This window comes from Acomys minous (genome assembly GCF_964271855.1).
Source record: "Acomys minous genome assembly, chromosome: 15".
Classification (NCBI taxonomy): Eukaryota; Metazoa; Chordata; class Mammalia; order Rodentia; family Muridae; genus Acomys; species Acomys minous.
Genome location: NC_140497.1, coordinates 19,411,100 through 19,428,824, shown reverse-complemented (window position 1 = coordinate 19,428,824; position 17,725 = coordinate 19,411,100). Strand labels below are relative to the sequence as shown.

Genomic DNA, 17,725 nt, shown 5'->3' with positions numbered 1-17,725 from the left:
CTTCTTGGAGGAGTTCACAGTGTAATGAGAGAGAGATATACTTGTAAAGAAGAATTTTCAGTGGAGCACGAGGAGCCACCAGGACAGCTGCAGATCTCAGGGGTCCAAGATACACTTCTTGAGTTACTACGAAAGGTAATTCCTGAGCAACACAGAGGATTTCTCTGGAAAGGAATCTGCACTCAGCGATAGAAAGGAACTTGGGTATGGCCACAGAAGAGAGCTTGGGTAGACAAAAAGATGCATGTGTAGGGTGACTGTCTCCTCTCCAAAGTGCTTGGTCAGAAGGGCTTCACATTTTCCAGAGTTTTGAATTTTGCAATATTTCTGTTGACCTTATTGGTTGAAGATCTTTAATTGAAGCCTTCACAATCTGCAGTGGCCCAAACCCAAGACTGTTTTGATCGCCAGGTATTCACAGGTATTCAGATTATGATATTTAATATGTGATATAGTAAATAAAAGTACAAGATAATAGGAAATACTACAAATTGAGAGAAGTAGGTAGGACAGGAGAGGAAAGTATTTGGATCCTCAGCTAAGACTTCAAATTCATCCAGGACATGGTTTGGCCCATTGAGGTTTCACATGCAAGATAGGAAGATTGTCGATGTGCCCTTTAGTTCTGACATGAGAGCTTCCATTCACCATGGACAACTAATGAGAGAAGTGATCTTAGATTGTGTAGACTAAGGAATTAGCAGGAAGATGGAAAGCAGGAGGATAGAGATGAATAACTGTACAAAAAGTGGACTATATAGAGAAGAGCTACAGCGTGGCTGGAAGTGACCATTTCAGGGCTAGGTGATGCTGCAATGTAAACATGAAGAGTTGAAAGACTTAAACATTTACAGGAAAGGAATTGGAACAAAAGAAAAACGTCAAATCAGGAAATCTGGACTCCTGTTCTAGGCTCAGCCAAATAGCCTTAAGCTCTACTGATTGCTAGCACCTTCCCCAGATGATAGATAGATAGTCACATTGAGAAACTCAGAAGTTAAGGTCACCCAGATCTGCTCAAGAACGTTGACATCATACTCCTTAGTAGGAAGGACAGGAACACTTGGTCATTTTGCAGACATTGGCCTCCCTTCTTTCTACTGACTCCAGGAAGAGCTCATTAGTCTCCACTCCCCTGAGGAGCTGTGGATGGTTGATTGCTTTAGGGAAGGTGGGAGTCAGTTTTCTCTTAAGAGCATGGTCCCTGGTAGGTCTACCATGTTCCAGTGGATGGTCCCCAATCATGAGTGCATGGGCATCACAAGTTAGAGTTATTAGCTTACTAAAAACATAAAGGAATATAAAGTTGGAGAAAGGAGTGGAGGGGTAAATCTTGGAGGAATTGGGGAAAATAATGGGAATCAATATGATAAAATTACATTCTATAAAAATCTGAAACCAATTAGTGTTTTTTGTTTTGTTTTGTTTTGGTTTTGGTTTTGGGGGGTTTTTTTGTTGTTGTTCTTGTTGTTTGTTTGTTTGTTTTTGGCAAAGGGAAAAAATAAGGGACTGCTCTTCTCACGGCTCAACTCACCAAAATGACTCTTCAAGTTTACCACTGACTCCATGAGAGTTCACCCCACTTCCATACTGCAGTATGTCCCCTCTCTCTGTTACAGACAGGGTAGATAGTTTTCTTTTACAAGTTACCACATCGAACTCTGGTTCAGAGCCCTTTTTGGTTTTCTTTTCCTGGAAATGGAAGCTCAAGTGGGTGGGTTTCTTTGTAGTTTTTATCTCATATGTGTTACTTACTAGGTATACTTATAATACTTAGCATCAAGTATGGATTGAATTCTAGTAAGTTTTGGTCTAAATTATTACCTGGATTCTCCATGATGTGGTAAGATAGGGTTAAGGGAAGCAAATCTGTTGTTGTTTTCTTTTCTCTCCACAAAGATGTACTTTGGGGCCAGGCTAGGTATTTGGTGACTATTCTGTAGTTTCAGTGCTTGTGACACTGCCCACATATTGTCCTGGTTGACCTTCCTCACCTCAGGGAGTTCGGGGTGAGGGAAGAATCAAAGATCTAACAAATGCAGTTAAAATATATTTCTTCTTGCTGCAGGGTTGACTTTTCCTTTGTGCCTCTTTCTTCCCCCTTTCCTCTTCCCTCCCTCTGAAGTAATGGTAGAGAATCGGAATGAAGTGGTGAGCACTGAATGCTTGAGGTTATTTTTAGGTCATTTCTTCTGAAACTCATTGCAAGTTCATAGCTCTCTAATTTCCTGTGCAGGGCTGTGGAGGTCACGCAGGAAAGTCAGGGATGATTCTTCATGTCTGTGTCGGTCTTAAAACTTGGTTCCATCAACCATGGAGTTCATTGTGCCTTGGAACTCTCATCAAGATGCCAGGCTGCAAGCCAGTGCCTATAGGAGTGAATAAAGCACCTGAAAGTTGGGAAATCTAACAGAAGGAAGATGGACTCCATGTGTGCTGCTTGAGAATTGAGCAGCCCAGAAAAGCTGATGAATTTGCCACTGTATCTCTGGGTTTTGCCTTCTTTCATCAAAAGCACTTTGATTTGGCTGTTATCTATATTCACCTGGAACTCAGTTTCATTATTAGTATTCCAAAAATGCAATCATACTAACATACAGAATATGGGATTTATAGGTATTCCCTATAAATAGGTATTCCCATGGGGCATGATTTATAAAGATATAAAGTATCCCATTAGTATACATCTATCTCATTTAATACTATTAAAATATGCTATATTTTTACCTAATAGATTTTAAAAAATGTTTTTATTAATTCATTCATTTTTACATCTCAATATTTATCCCATCCCTTGTATCATCCCATTCCTCCCTCTCTTCCACTTTCCCCCTACTCCTCTCCTCTATGACTGTGACTGAGGGGGACTTCCTCCCCCTGTGTATGCTCATAGGGTATCAAGTCTCTTCTTGGTAGCCTGCTATCCTTCCTCTGAGTGCCACCAGGCCTCCCCATCCAGGGGACGGACTTGGTCAAATATGGGGCACCAGGGTTTGTGTGAAAGTAGGTCCTCACTCTCCGCTCAACTGTGGAGAATGTCCTGACCATTGGCTAGATCTGGGTTGGGGTTCAATGTTTACTGCAAGTATATTCCTTGGCTGGTGTCATAGTTTGAACAGGACCTCTGGGCCCAGATCTTCCTGTCATAATGTTCTTGTAGGTTTCTAGGACCCTCTGGATCTTTCTATTTCCCCATTCTCCCATGCTTCTCTCACCTAAAGTACCAACATGCTGTCCTCACCTCCGTCCCACCTTCCTTATAAGTGAAGATTTTTATGGGACATGCCCCTTGGGCTAGTGTCCAGATATAAGTGAGTATAAACCATTTGACTCTTTCTGCTTCTGGGTTAACTCACTCATTATGATCATTTCTAGTTCAATCCATTTGTCCACAAATTTCAGAAATTCCTTGTTTTTAATAGCTGAGTAGTATTCCATAGCTGAAATGTACCACAGTTTCTTTATCCATTCCTCTACTGAGGGACACTTAGACTGTTTCCATGTTCTGGCTAATATGAATAAGGCCACTATAAACATGGTAGAGCATATGTCCCTGTTGTGTGCTGGAGCATCTTCCGGGTATATTCCAAGGAGCGGAATAGCTGGGTCTTGAGGAAACCATATTCCCATTTTTCTGAGATAGCACCAGATAGATTTCCAAAGTTTACCTAATAATTTTTACAGATGTTCGTATGTTTCTCTGTCAAAAATTATTGAAACATTTTAGTATAATTTATTGAAGCTTCGGCTGTCTTTCATGTATAGACCCAGATAATCAATATAATCTAGACTAAGAAATTTCTTCCTTGTTACTTGGAGACAAAGCAAACACAAGGAATCCTTAGCCTGGATGCTTTCTTTATGCAGTGTCCCTACCTGTAGCACCTTCCTTTGGGAAATTGTGCTAAGTGGTTTCTCAGTCATCTTGGCCCTGCTGTGCACCATATGTATCCCACATATACCCAAGTATACGTGCCTAGCAAATAGCTGCATACATTAACAATTATGAAGTCTCATTCACAAGAACAAAGACCCCTGAACTTGTGGTTTATTGTTTGTCTGAGTATGATCTGATACTAAAAAATAAGTAATTGGTGCTGATAACAGAAAGTTCAAAGCACAAGAGAAGCAGAAACTCATGGTCATGAAGAAGTTGGGTTCCCCCTGATGGAATGCTGAGAGGAGACCAGCTCTGGTGGGGCAGAGGAACAGATAACAAAGTGTGTACTGCAAGGAATTAGTGGCAGCCCAGCTGTTGGGTTGTGCTGGCTCTCTTTATCTCCTTGTGTGGTCATTTTACAACTTTCTTGAGACTTGGTTCTCTTAAGACTGATCAGTTCATTGAAGTCCTAGCTGAAGGTACATTTGATTTCCACCTGTCTCCAATTCATAGTTAAGATTTCCAGCTTCCTAAGTGTCAGCATATTCTTGGGTTTTGATAGCATCTAAGTGCATTTCTTTTTGTCCTTATAAACAGGAGAAGCAAAGCACAATGCGTTGTGCTAGGCTAGGTTCTCAAAGTGCTTCCATAAACCTGCAGCTGTCTCTAGAAATCAGCTGTGTCCCCACCGCTGGTAAAGCCAAACCTCTTCTCCCGCAGTGCCATTGCTACCTAACAGTTCATGCTACTAGTCTGGAGGGAAATGACAGAGAATGCTAGTTATAAAATGTTTTATGAATGACAGCCATCTTCCAGCAGGATCACAGAGCACAAAGTATCTGATGGCCTGAAAATCATTTTATGACCATGCAATCAGCCTCAAGCAGTCTTTGTGTATCAGGACTCTTTGTGTTGGCCAAACATCACAGGGTGTCAGTAGACACAGACAGCAGATTGCTGTGATATGAGGAAGTCACATGGAGAATGCCATGTTGGTTCATCTGTGGCAGAAGTGGCCACTGGTTAGAAGCAGAAGTTAGCTACAGCTGGAATAGCTGGGATACTCAGGGATTTTTGGACGGGGGTTGACGGATGCCTCATCTATGTTGCTGGGGGCCAGTGGCACACTCCTTTAATCCCAGCACTCCGAAGGCAGAGCCAGGCGGATCTCTGTGAGTTCGAGGTCAGCTTGGTCTACAAAGCAAGTTCAGGACAGTCAAGGCTTTACAGAGAAACCCTGTCTCAAGACTCACACATGCACGTGCACATGTGCACGCACACATACACATAGAATCCAACAGCAACAAAAGCAATAAAAGAATCTCTATGCAGAAGTCTGTCCTACGACCAGTGGCTACTCAATAACATCACACAGCAGCAGTCAGACCTGGAAGACCCAAGTCAGGGTGAGGACCAGCTGAGTGGTCTGAATAGCCGGTGTCAATATGAGTCGTCAGAATCTAAAACAAAACAGAAGGAGTTAAGCAAAGCTGGCCAGAGAGGCACAGATAGTGCACCGTCACCTGGCAGGATGCTCTTCATATGCTTCTCTGGGGAACTGCAGTCAGTAACTGACGTCTCAGGCCATTACTGTTTAGGATCCAAGGACTGAGGCAGAACCAAATAGAGGCACTGGGCCCTGACTTCCATTATCTGCTGGGCATCTGCTATGCGTTGCAATCAGCCCTTTTATTACAACAAATGACCTGCATTTGGCTGAGTTACAAAATTCCTTTTATGTATGACAAATGTGGTTTGTTGTTCCTCCTGAAGAAACAATGGGAAAGATTCAAACCCGATTTGAAACCCGTGTAGTTGGACAACTAATGGGACATTGTGTCATCTTCCTGCATCTTAACAAATGGCTTTGACTATGACTATTAAAAAATGTCTATGATTTTTCACTGGCTGATTTGGTTTGAATGAGTAAATTATTTTTATTTCATTGCATTAACTGCCAGAACATTGAATGAGCCGATAACTCCCTGGTGTTGCTGAGCTGCAGAGAACTATTATTCGGAATTGAATTTTTATTGATTTTCGTGTGCTACAATGACTTTTCTAACATAGTAGCATGAAAGGAAAATGAAAAAAAAAAAAAAACAGGGCATGGGTGAGAAAGGGGAGGCTGTTGTTTCCTGTGGCTCAGCCTAAGATATGCCACTTAGGGATAGGTGCTGCCAACTCTGATTATATGGTTTATAACCAAGCCATGTTCCTGCCTTCCTCACCTTGCATTCCTCTACTCTACCCCTAATGTTTCTAGTCATCTCTAGCCTTGTTGACATTCTACTGTAGAAGTGTGCAGGGTGACAGAGTGACAAGTAAAGCTCTAGAAATAGAAAACGCAATGAATTGCTTTATACTGATGATGTTACACATGGGAACTTTACACACACACACACACACACACACACACACACACACACACACAGTATATGTGACAAAGACAGTACATAAGTTCATCATTTTATAAGTCTTATATTTATCATATCTGCCCACGTTTTCTTTGGCCTCTTAACTCCCGAGAAGGCTAACAAATGACATGAGCTGAAACAGAAACTCCTAAATCTCTTGATTAGTTCATCCTCCCATTCCACAACTATTCATCAAGAGGCAGTGTATGCCATTTCCTGTAGTAATGTGTATTGCTTTCGTTGTTGGGACAAAATGACTCGACTCCAGATAGATTTATTTTAGCACCATTTTAAGGTAGGGAAGGCATGGTGGCTGACATCTCTCGAGATCAGGAAGCAGACTTGAGCTGTAACTCTTAAGATCTACCTTTGGGTCCTGTGCTCCAAAGGCCCCACATCCTTTCCAGACAGTATGACCAGCTAGAGACCAGCTGTTTCAAGACATGAGCTTGGGGGAATGGATATCCTCCATTCAAATCAAAACAGAGATAAGTGACAATAAGCCAAACAGATGAAAAGTTTGCTCCTGGTCCCACAGCTAAAGGAGTGCTTAAAGTCGCAGTTCACTGAGTGTCCAAGGCAATGCAACTTGATCTTCTTTCTTTGGTAGATGTGGTGAGAGTGAACTAGATGCAGTGACATGAAACCGAAGGGTCTTCTGCCCAGATTCCTGTCTCAGCACACGGTACAGAGAGGTGCAGGGACTCTGGAAGCAGCAGATTGCTTTATTTCTGGTGTTTGATGTTTGTGGGTGTGAATGTATCTGTTCAGAAATTTTGCCAAATGCATATGCACATAATCAGTGCGTCCATAATCATTGAGAGGTAAAGATTTGAACTGTTGAATAATTTTATTTTAGTTTTCTTTTTCTGTAGCATGGAGAGTGGTCTCAAACAACTTGCTCTTTACGAATGAGAGAATTTTATGTTGTTCAACCATGTCTGAAGTAGTTAGTATTGTGCAGTGTGTGTGTGTGTGTGTGTGTGTGTGTGTGTGTGTGCGTGCGCGCACATGCACATCTATTCATATGTGTAGAAGTCAGAGGATAACCACAGTTAATGTCCACTTTGTGCCTTGCACCTAGACAGGCTCTCTAGTAGACCCGGAACTTTGCCAAACAGAGTGGGCTACTTGCTGTCTCTCCTATCTGTGTCATTGTACTGGGATTATTGACCCGTGCCCCCATGCCTGCCATCTGCTCAGGTGGGTTCTGTAGGCCAGAACTCAGGTCCGCCCTCTCGCAAGGCCAAGCACATGATGACTGAGACAGTTCCCCGACCCGGGAGGACCAGGCTTTAAATTAGCAACAAGCGGAAACTGCAAATGGGGTGAAGACCATGTTACTTAAGATGGTGAGACCCGCCCCCCCCCCCCGCTTCATCTTGAATAACTCCCCACAAAACTTTCCTCCAGGCCCTCAGTTCTAATGGGGAGGGGCCTCTTTGTCCTCTGTCTTTTCCTTCATCATTCTCCCTCTTAGTTGCTTGTTTAATGTCTACCTTTACCTTGAGAGAGTGTGCAGTAGGTGGACCAAGATGCTGTGTGTGCCACCTAAGTAAAGAACTGTCACTGTTGTTGGACAGGGCCCAGTCTGTGCTCAACAGTGAGCAAATGAAAATGACGGTGGCACATTTTCTGAACATGTCACACAAAGGGAACTGCTACAAGAATGAGGTGTAATTTTCACTTCTGTACTGTCATATAGGAGTAGGTAAATTCTGTAGGAAGTAATCTTTGCCAAGTGATTTTTTAATCATATACATACATATATATACATGCATATATATATATGATTGAGATTTCTTATACTACACTATCTTATTTAGCATTACCTTATGTATACCTTAATTCTTACGCACCATGGCCTTCTGCTCTTTCATTGCTGCCCCACTGTTCAGAGAGGGGCTCTAATCATTTTCTTAGCTGTATTTACAGAATTATAGAGTTGTATCAGTGAAACTTTAAAAATCATAGTGCTACTGAAAAACCCACAGAACATGCAATTCTCTTAAATGTAGAAATCAATATTTGTGAGTATAGTCACTGATCTATACCCATCATCCTGGGCAATTTTAGGGTATTTTTATGTTAACCGGAAGGTCATTATTCATCTTCTTCTCTTGCTCTACTTCAGCCCCAGCTGATCACTAACCTGTTTTCTCGCTGTTTGGCACTACCACCTATTATGGATGTTTTATAAGTGAAATCACACAGTATGTAGCCTTTGGTGAAAGGCTATGTTCAGTTAATGTAAATTATGCATTTAAATTTTACCCATATCATAGCATGCATCAGTATCTTACTTTTATTGCCAAATAATATTCCATGATAGACCACATATTATTTATATTTTAATCAGGTAATCATCGTGTAATTGGACCTTCAAAACAATTTGATCTGTTTACACTTGCTCTTCATATATACCAGGTGTTTTCTTTTAGCAACTTTCAAGGCTTTCCCAGCCTGATTTCATTTCCAACCCTGGGAATTGCTATTTAAAACAAAGAAATAAGTAAAACTGGTTCACTTAAAGGAGAGAAGAGACGTGTTGATTCTTGCTACGTTAGCCTTTTTGTAATAACTATTGATACTGTCCTATTACTTGTCTTTAGCCATCTGTGTCTCTTCCTTTATAACTGGTTTCCAACCCCTTTGTTATTTTTTGTCAGGATTTCTTTAATTTTCACTGTTTCATGGGAGATTTTTAACATAATAAGGCTATTTGCTGCACAGTATTTTGCCTACAATGTTTTAGGGAAAATAATTTTATTTTTAACTGTTACATGTCAATCGTTTTCTTCTTTTTCTGGGTTGGGGGGCGGGTGTTGAGACAAGGTTTCTTTGTCATGGACTTGCTTTGTAAACATGCTAGCCTGAAACAGCAATCTTCCCGCCTCTGCCCCTCTGAGTGCTGGTCACTCATTTTCTTAATCACTTGTTCTTCAAGTTAAAAGAAATCCTCCTTTCTTGAGGTTCACTAGATATTTTATTACTGATGTGCTTCCCGTTAAAATGTTTTTACTACTACAGCATTTATTTTAGTATAAAGCAAGACATAGATCTTCATTTTTTTTTCTTCAGAAGGGCAATGACTCATTTTAATACCTTTTCCCACTTAATTTATCATGTACTAAATTATACTTTTTATTTGAGTGTCTCTGAAAAATGCTCCAGTTTATAATTAATTTGTATCTGATTTATGATAAAAATCATCCCATATTAATCATCATTAATTTATCATAGGATGTAGTAATATATAAGACCTTTACCTTGTTATAGAGCCATTGTGCTTGGGAAGGGTTTATGTATTAATATTTAATCTTTAAAAATTGCTATATATAGCCAAGTGTGGTTGCAGATGCTTTTCGTCTCAAAATTTGGTAGGTAGAGGCAGCTGGGTCTCTGTGAGTTCAAGGTCATCCTGGTTTACACAGAGATTTCCAGGCCAACCAAGGCAGCACGGTGAGACCCTGCCTTTCAAAAGAAAAAGTTATATGTAGTGGGAATTATTTTCCTATTTACAGGTGCAGAGGCTAAGGCAAAGAGAGTCAAGGATATCTATTGAGTAAAGGACCTCATGGTGTTATGTTCCAATTCGAACACAGTGGCTTGATATCAAATGTTAATGCATCCACTATGCCTTATTTTAGCTTCTGTCACAGAACTTGAATTAGAAATTCTGAGAGATGAACCTTGTTTCTGGTCCTATCAGAGAAAAACTTTGTTTTTCTTTTCTTTTTTTTTTCTTTTCTTTTCTTTTTATTTATTGTTCTCTCATACCATACATCCAACAACAGCCCCCCCCTTCTCTCTAATCTTCCCAGTCCCTTCCCTACCTCCCCTTCCCCCAGATCCATTGCTTCTCCTTTTCCCTTCAGAAAAGAACAGGCCTCCTAGTGATATCAGCTGAACTTAGCATAACAGGATGCACTAAGACTAGGCATTAACCCTAAATCAAGGCTGGGTGAAGCAGCCCAGTAGGAGGGAAAAGTTTCCTTGAGCAGGCAAAAGGGTCACAGACACACCCACCCCCATTGTTAGGGGTCCCACAAAAACTCGCAATTGAAAGAGCCACAACATGTGTGCAGAGGACCTAGTGCAGAGCCATGCAGGCTCCATGACTGCTGCTTCAAGTCTCCGTGAGCCCCTATGAGCCCTGCTGAGTGGAGTCTGTGGGTCTTATTCTCGTAGTGTCTCCAAACCCTCTGGGTCCTATTGTCCATCCTCCTCCTCTTCTGTGGAGTTCCCTGAGCTCTGTAAATGTTTGGCTGTGGGCCTCTGAATCTGCTCCTATCCGCTTCTGGAGGCAGCCTCTCGGATGACCGTTGGGCTAGGAACTGATCTTGTAAAAGTACAGCAGAATATCAGTGGCCAACCAATGACCTGTCTAACCTGACGCCCACAATAGGAGAGGCAGCCCGTGTCCAGAACTGTCAAGATGGTCAGGACCCGGAAGCTGACTGGCTTCCAGACCTAAGACAGAAACGAACGCAAAGAAGATATTTAATTTCAGTTCTACAGTTTCCTTACTTTGTGCAGCAGTTTGTTTTTTGTGTGTCTGGAGATAGATTGCCTATTATTAGAACCTGTGTAGGTCCCTGTGCGGATCCTTTCTAGATCCAGAAAGACTACTGTTGCTCAGATTGCCTATTCAGAAACTAATGAGTTTTCATGGCCTGGGGTGACAGTCATAGCCAGAGCAGGAGGCATTTGCCACTGTATCAAAGAGCTTATGTCTGTAATTTTGAGTATATCCAGGAGCTAGCTGGAATTTGTATGTGGAGCCCTTAAAAAAAAAAAAAAAAACATAGATGCCACCTATTTAGAAGGACCTATGAAGGACCAGGCTTAAGATTGGATCAGAACCCTAAAGTCAAGGGGTTTCTCATTTGAAGTGATATCTGGGGGTGGGGGTGGGGGTGGGGGTGGGGGTGGGGGTGGGGGTGGGGGTGGGCTTGATATCTGCTGTTACTGAAGGATTCCACTGTGCGGAGCTTCTCTGCCCTCCATGCTCCTCTGTCTTTAGTCTTTCTGTATGCAACTTGGAGAGTGATGGTGCACTTCCCATTGGACTCCTCTAGTGATGGGGAAGCAGAGTAGCTTGGTCCTTGCTTGGCTCTGATTCTTCCTTGTGAAATTTACTGGAGATCATTCCATACCCCATGTTTGTAGGAGATAAAAAGATACTAGAGTCAGTACAGGGTATTCCATCAGAGGAAAACCGACCTCACTGAGGCTCTCTTTCAGCCCGCTGGTGTAGTTAGTTAGTATAAAGTAAGAGTGACCGTTTACTGTCGTTTTCATTTGTACTGGGCAAAGATAAGAAGCAGAAGAATGTATTGACATTCCTACTGTTATCTTTTTCCGTTTTACATGTTTAAAAACGCAGAGTATTTAGTGGTAACAAAACTCAGATGATCATTTGCCAGCACTGGCTGAGACTCCTCTTAGCAGATAAGTCGACTGAGGAGGTGGAAAAGAACGGGGAAGACAACACCGTTAACATGCCACCCAGGTCACAGCCCTATCCGGTATTACTCTGGCATTTTGGCGATTTGGTTGGCTCACTGTTGGTTCCAGTAGATGAAATTCGATACGATGCTGAGTGGCGAGGCCCTTCTTGGAAGGGAGATCTGGCTCCAGATCTCCCTTGAGAGACAGCAGAGCCTGACCTATGGTGGGATGTGTCGCAAAGAGACCCTCCAACTCTAAGCTTACTCGCTCGCTTTGGTCCATGTTTTTGTTGAAAGTTTTGTGAGTCCATCACTCCAAGAATCAGGGACTCTGCAACATGGGGGCAATTTAAAGACCTTGGATAGAAGGAAGCTGCCTCTACAACTCAACTTGGGGCAGCAGGGAATGAGAAGGTGGACCATTTTCATTCCAGAGACAAAGCCACCGAGCATACAGATGCTGGTCGGCTCTGGGAGATAGAGCTTTCAGAGAACGGCGAGTACGTTGCATGACTGCGCTAGTTACTCGTCGGGTGTTTTTGACTTGCTAAAAGCAACTGGAATGTATTTATAAAGATGTAACTGATTCTGGAGTTCTGCTCTTTACCGAGGACATATTTCACGTTATTGTAAGCACTGAGGAAAATTAAATCAATAAATCCACAGCCTGTAATTTGAAATCCTCAATTTGAAGAAAAAAAATAGATTGTCAGGGAGGGAGGAGAAAAATCCTTTCCACAGAGGAAGAATTGTAAACAACCTGTCTTGGCTCAGACCTTGCTGTGCATCCAGGCGACAGCAAGAATTACCTTATTCAGTAAGATCATCAAAGGGCTGTCCTGACACCTCCCTAGGAGCCAAGGCCAGCTGCCTACCCTTTAAAATGGTAGAGTAGAAAGCTATGCAAATGAGGCTGGCGGGCACTCTTCCTGCCGAACTGTCCTCTTCCCTGGAAGTCTGTGCTGGTTGGCAGTCAGGGTGAGTGTCAGGAAGCAGAATGAATTTTCCCTCTCACTGGCACCGATGCGTTTCTGTGACCACTGGCAAGCCAATTAACCTCCACAAGTGTCACCTCTCCATGTGTAAAAGGTTAATAGTGCAGCTTGTTTGCAAAGTGCCCGGAGCCCCGTGCGAAGGGCACTACCCACATACCCAGCATGGCTGCTTGACTGGAGGGCCTTGCATTTCTTAATTATATATCTGGTTGGATGGGTTATGGATTTTGTTGTGACTGGCTATGGCCCCTTCTCCCTGGTTACAAAGACAACGACTAATAGGTGATCTCACTCTATTACTGTCTTCCCCAGCTCCCAGAGGGCTAAGGGAATGACAGAGGTTACAGATTAATAATGCATTCTTCAGTGAACAAAAAAAAAATTATGTGCATCTCAACTTCATAATGGCTGTGGATGTTAATTTATTAGGCCAAGTATTTCATCAGATGCTGAACAGATAATGCTGGCAAACACTTACGAAATTATGAGGGCTTCCCCCCCCCTTGTCTCCTAGTAGTTTTTCCTTCCTTCGTATCAACATAAAGTGTTAGGAACCATTTTGTTAAGGTGTATTTCAGGTGCATTTATCAGTATGGGAAAAGTGATTCTCTGAAGTGAAGTCAGAAAGTGACATATTTGTGTGTATCTAACTTTTGACATGAAGCTCCCTGTTTTATTGAATTGGGGCCGCATGTGAGTAATGCCTGTCCCAGCTCAGAGTGGCACACATATCTCCTGTGCTTCTTCGCAGATTTACGGAAAAACTTTGAACAAGATCCACAAGGCAGGGAGGTCCCTATTGAAGGCATGATCGTGTTGCATTGCCGCCCGCCAGAGGGAGTGCCTGCAGCAGAGGTAAGAAGGCCTGGCCACAACAAGGGGCCAAGCCTGTCCTCAGTGAGAGGACAGATGCCCATGTGACTGAGAGGGGAGAAAGAACCTAGGCCTGGCATGCTTGCTTTCGGGTCTCCCTTGCAAGACATGATGAAGACATCATGAAGGCAAAAGCTGGGGACTAAACCTGCCTCTTGTCAGTGCTGATTGACCGTGATTCTTGCAAGGCAGTCTGGGATAGAGTATGCCCTTGATTCTGAGGATAGACCTTGGTGTAACACAAGAGCAAGCATGCAGACTGTAGTTTATAGATCTATTAAAAAATAATAAGTGTGTATCATTTGCCTAAGTTCAGTACTAACTGTTCCAGCCATGGCTTTTCTGTGTGAAGCTGGGAAACTGTAGTTCCTTCAGCGAGAAGTAGAAAGACTTCAAAGTAGAAAAACAGAAACAAAGAAAATGGAAATAAGAAGGATTTGTCATCCATCTTTGCTAAAATATCTGTATGATTTGTAGTGCGAAAGAACAAAGGAAGAGAAGAGAATGAACACAGTACACACACGTACACACCCCCCCACCCACCCACACACACCCACACCCACACCCACACACACACACACTTGCACATTCAGGAAGAAACCATGCTGGATGGATGCTACTCAGGCTTAAATGGTTCGCAGATATGAAGTAAACAGACTTGAAAATTAAAGTGAGCACACCATGCATGATATGAAATAATTAGAAATGAAAATGCTTATTTTTAAATTTTTCCTTACTGTAGAACAAAAAAGATATTAATCTTCTGCCACTTTCTTACGTCCTACAAAGCACATGTGTAGGCTAAATAAACCCGTTCCCCTGCATTTTGGTACAGATACACACACGCACACACACACGCACATGCACACATGGACGTAAGTGCACTTGCTTTATTTGTTAATTACAGATACATTATTCTGGGCTAAAAGGGGCTAGAACTTTGTTTCCTTAGTTCTGTACTGGAGGTGGCTATGAGGACATTTCTATTTCATTGTGGGTCAGTAGGCTGCTGCACAGCCTAGGCCATTGTTTCTGGCAACACTTTGGTGCATGGAGCCGTCCCACTTGTCTGTCATGGAATGCCAGTTGAACTACAGGTTCTGAGCACCACCAACACTCACAACTCTTTGACTTTGATTAGTAGCACAGAAAGGAGTTACGGTCTCATAAATCAGTATTTTCCACTGACAGAAGGGAGAATGGGAGAAGAAATATGAAAGCAAAGGGAAAGAAAAGTGACAGTGTGTATCTGTCTTCACTGCTGTGGTCTCTCAGGGTGGGCATCTCTGCCAGTGTCTGTTGACTGGTCCTCAGATCAGAGAATGTACTTGTTGACTACATATAAAAGGATGGTCCTATGCTGGTTAACTCTACAGTTATGTCAGTAACTGCACTAAGTTTGGAAACTGGAAATATTTCACAAGATTGTCATTGCAAAATGTTGTCATAATTTTTGTCTTAGTCGGTGTTCTATTGCTGTGAAGAGACATCATAACCACAACAACTGTTACGAAAGAAAAACATCAAATTGGGGCTTGCTTAGTTTCTGAGGTTTAATTCCATTGTCATCATGTCACGGAGTATGGCGGCATGCTGGCAGACATGGTACGAGAGAAGTAGCTGAGAGTTCTATAGCCACCAGCATCAGGAAGAGAGAGAAACCTCAATGCCCGCCCCCATAGTCACACTTCCTGCATCCAGGCCACACATCCTATTCCTTTCAAATAGTGCTACTCCCTGATGACCCAGTATTCAAATCTATGAGTCTATGGGAGCCACACAGCTATCTACCCACAGCAGGTCATGTGTTACTCCATACCATCACTTGGTTCCTGTCCTGACCCTGCTGCAGGCCATGTGATGTCATCACTGAAGGGAACTGTGGTGTCAGAGGCACTGGTGCATCATTTCGATATACCAGTCACCTCAGTAGACTAGGCAGTCACCCACTGAGTGTATTGCAAGTCACTTTCGGGACATGACTACATCTTGTTTGCAGAAGACATGTTATTAATACAATGACCTGTCTCCGCTAGGTAGGCTTGGCAATCAACTGACATGTGGCTTGTATAAGAATATAAAGGCATTCGAAGGATGGTTGCTTCCGGCTTGACAAATGGAAATGGCCAAATCACCCTGAATGTAACCTTCATGTAACTCATGATTATCTCATGGTTCTTTCTGCTGGATGCAGTTTGTCTAATTCATGTGTAGTAACATAAATGTATATGTTAAAAAAGAAACATAATAAAATAATATTGTAAAAAGAATATAAAGGCACCACTTATAGGGTACCTTGCAATATACAGTAAGTTTAAACTGCAGAAAAGATTATGAATTACTAGAAAGAGACAGGATGTTCAAAGATACAGGATGACCCAGCATGACTGGGTCAGATCACTCACATTAATAGGCAAGATTTGACATCAGCCAGGAAGCTCAGAGTTGAGTTGCCCACTCTGTAATCAGTTTTTTTTTTTGAGGCCATGTACTTAGCAGGGTCCCTAAGCCTTTTCTCAAACTTGGGAGAGCCTTGGGACAGTAAGAGCAGAGCTGCCTTCTCTGTTCCTGGACATTCTACCCATAGCCCTAGACCTGCTGTGCATTCCATGTGTGTCTGACACAGTAACCTGGTAGAGAAACAGCAGAGTACAGAGGCTTTGGAGCTGAGAGTCCTTGAGCCTGGGGCACCACATGATAGGGGCCTTCCTAATTGCAAGGAGACTGGGTGATGCTCTCATAGGCTATAGGAAGGAATTGAATGCCCAATGGTCACCTTGACCAGACATTGATGGGTTAAAAAAAACAAAAGAATTCATAGAGTAATGTCCATACTCATTGCTGTTTTTTGTTTGTTTGTTTGTTTGTTCATTCTTTTTCTTCTATTTGGTTGTGCCCTTGACAGAAGGAGTTGTCAGAAAGGGCTCAGGCTTTCTCTAAGGGCCACACTGTGAAGTATGGATTATAAAGTTAATACCCTGATGTTCATAGATGGGCTATGGAAATGGCCTGCCAGACTGAAAACTCTCAGCATGGTAAAGCAATGGGAGAGATCATGGCCATTGGCATCCATTGCTCACTCAAGACTCTCAAGCTGATGGACAGCTACTACGGCTGGTCACCAGCTACCCTCAACCTCAGCTTCCTCACTGGGAAATGGAAACAACACTTCTTTGTAGGATTGCTGGGAATCAAAGAAGAAAAAAAAGTTAAATATTTAGTGCACTTTCTAATACTAAATTGATATCAGGCATTATTGACTTCTCTGGTTCTTCCTCCCTTTAGTTTTATTTTATTATTGATTTATTTTGTATGAACATGTGTTCATGCATTCATGCAAATGTGCACATGTGTGCATGTGGAGGCCAGCCGGCACCCTTGGGATGGTGTTCCTCAAGCTCTGTCTACTTTGTTTTTGATCTAGGGTCTCTCACTGGCCCTGCGCTTCCCTGAGTAGGTTGGCTGACGAGCCAGTGCCATAGAGCTCTACCTGTCTCTGCCTCCACAAGCTCTGAAATTACAAATGTGTGCTCCTCCACACCCAGGCTATTTTTTTAATTTTCTTTTTAACCTTACCTGGGCTCTGTGGATCAAACTCCAGTCTCATACTTGAGTGATAAGTACTCTCCTTACCAGCCTACCTCCTCAGTCCTCCTTGGTTGCTTTTAAAAAGTAGCCCTTGGGTCCCGAGAGAGAGAGAGAGAGAGAGAGAGAGAGAGAGAGGGGGGGGGGGGGGGGGGAGGAGAGTCCTGCTGAGGTTGGGGAACTGGATTAAAGCTGCAGTCTCCTGCAGTACACTGTTCTGAGTATCAGTGATAGGGAGCCTCTGAGAATTTCCTCATTCCCACAGACTTGACATCTCCCAAGGGAAGGACACTTGGGAAAGCTTCCTGCTTCCTTCTTTTTATGCTGCCCATGGAGGAATTAACTGTCTACTGATGAAGGCCACCATGATTACTGCACCTCCCCCTGCAATGTATTAGGAATGTCATTGTTAGTAAAACACCTTTCAAAGACTGCTGAATGTAAACTTGAATGTTATCAACAGACTTACTTAGACATTGCTTGAGGGAAACTATTACATACCTTAAAAGAGAAGTGATGATA

The 17,725-nt window shown here is 42.6% G+C and overlaps 1 protein-coding gene across 6 annotated transcripts in view; it reads left to right on the top strand.

The window, feature by feature from the left end:
• UNC5D (unc-5 netrin receptor D) overlaps positions 1-17,725 on the top strand; it is a 547,621-nt gene that overhangs the window by 333,955 nt on the left and 195,941 nt on the right. For all 6 annotated transcript variants that reach the window (XM_084760348.1, XM_084760349.1, XM_084760347.1 and 3 more), the window contains exon 4: positions 13,497-13,600. In XM_084760348.1, coding sequence (XP_084616474.1) covers positions 13,497-13,600 — 104 coding nt within the window. The remainder of the gene's footprint in view (positions 1-13,496; positions 13,601-17,725) is intronic.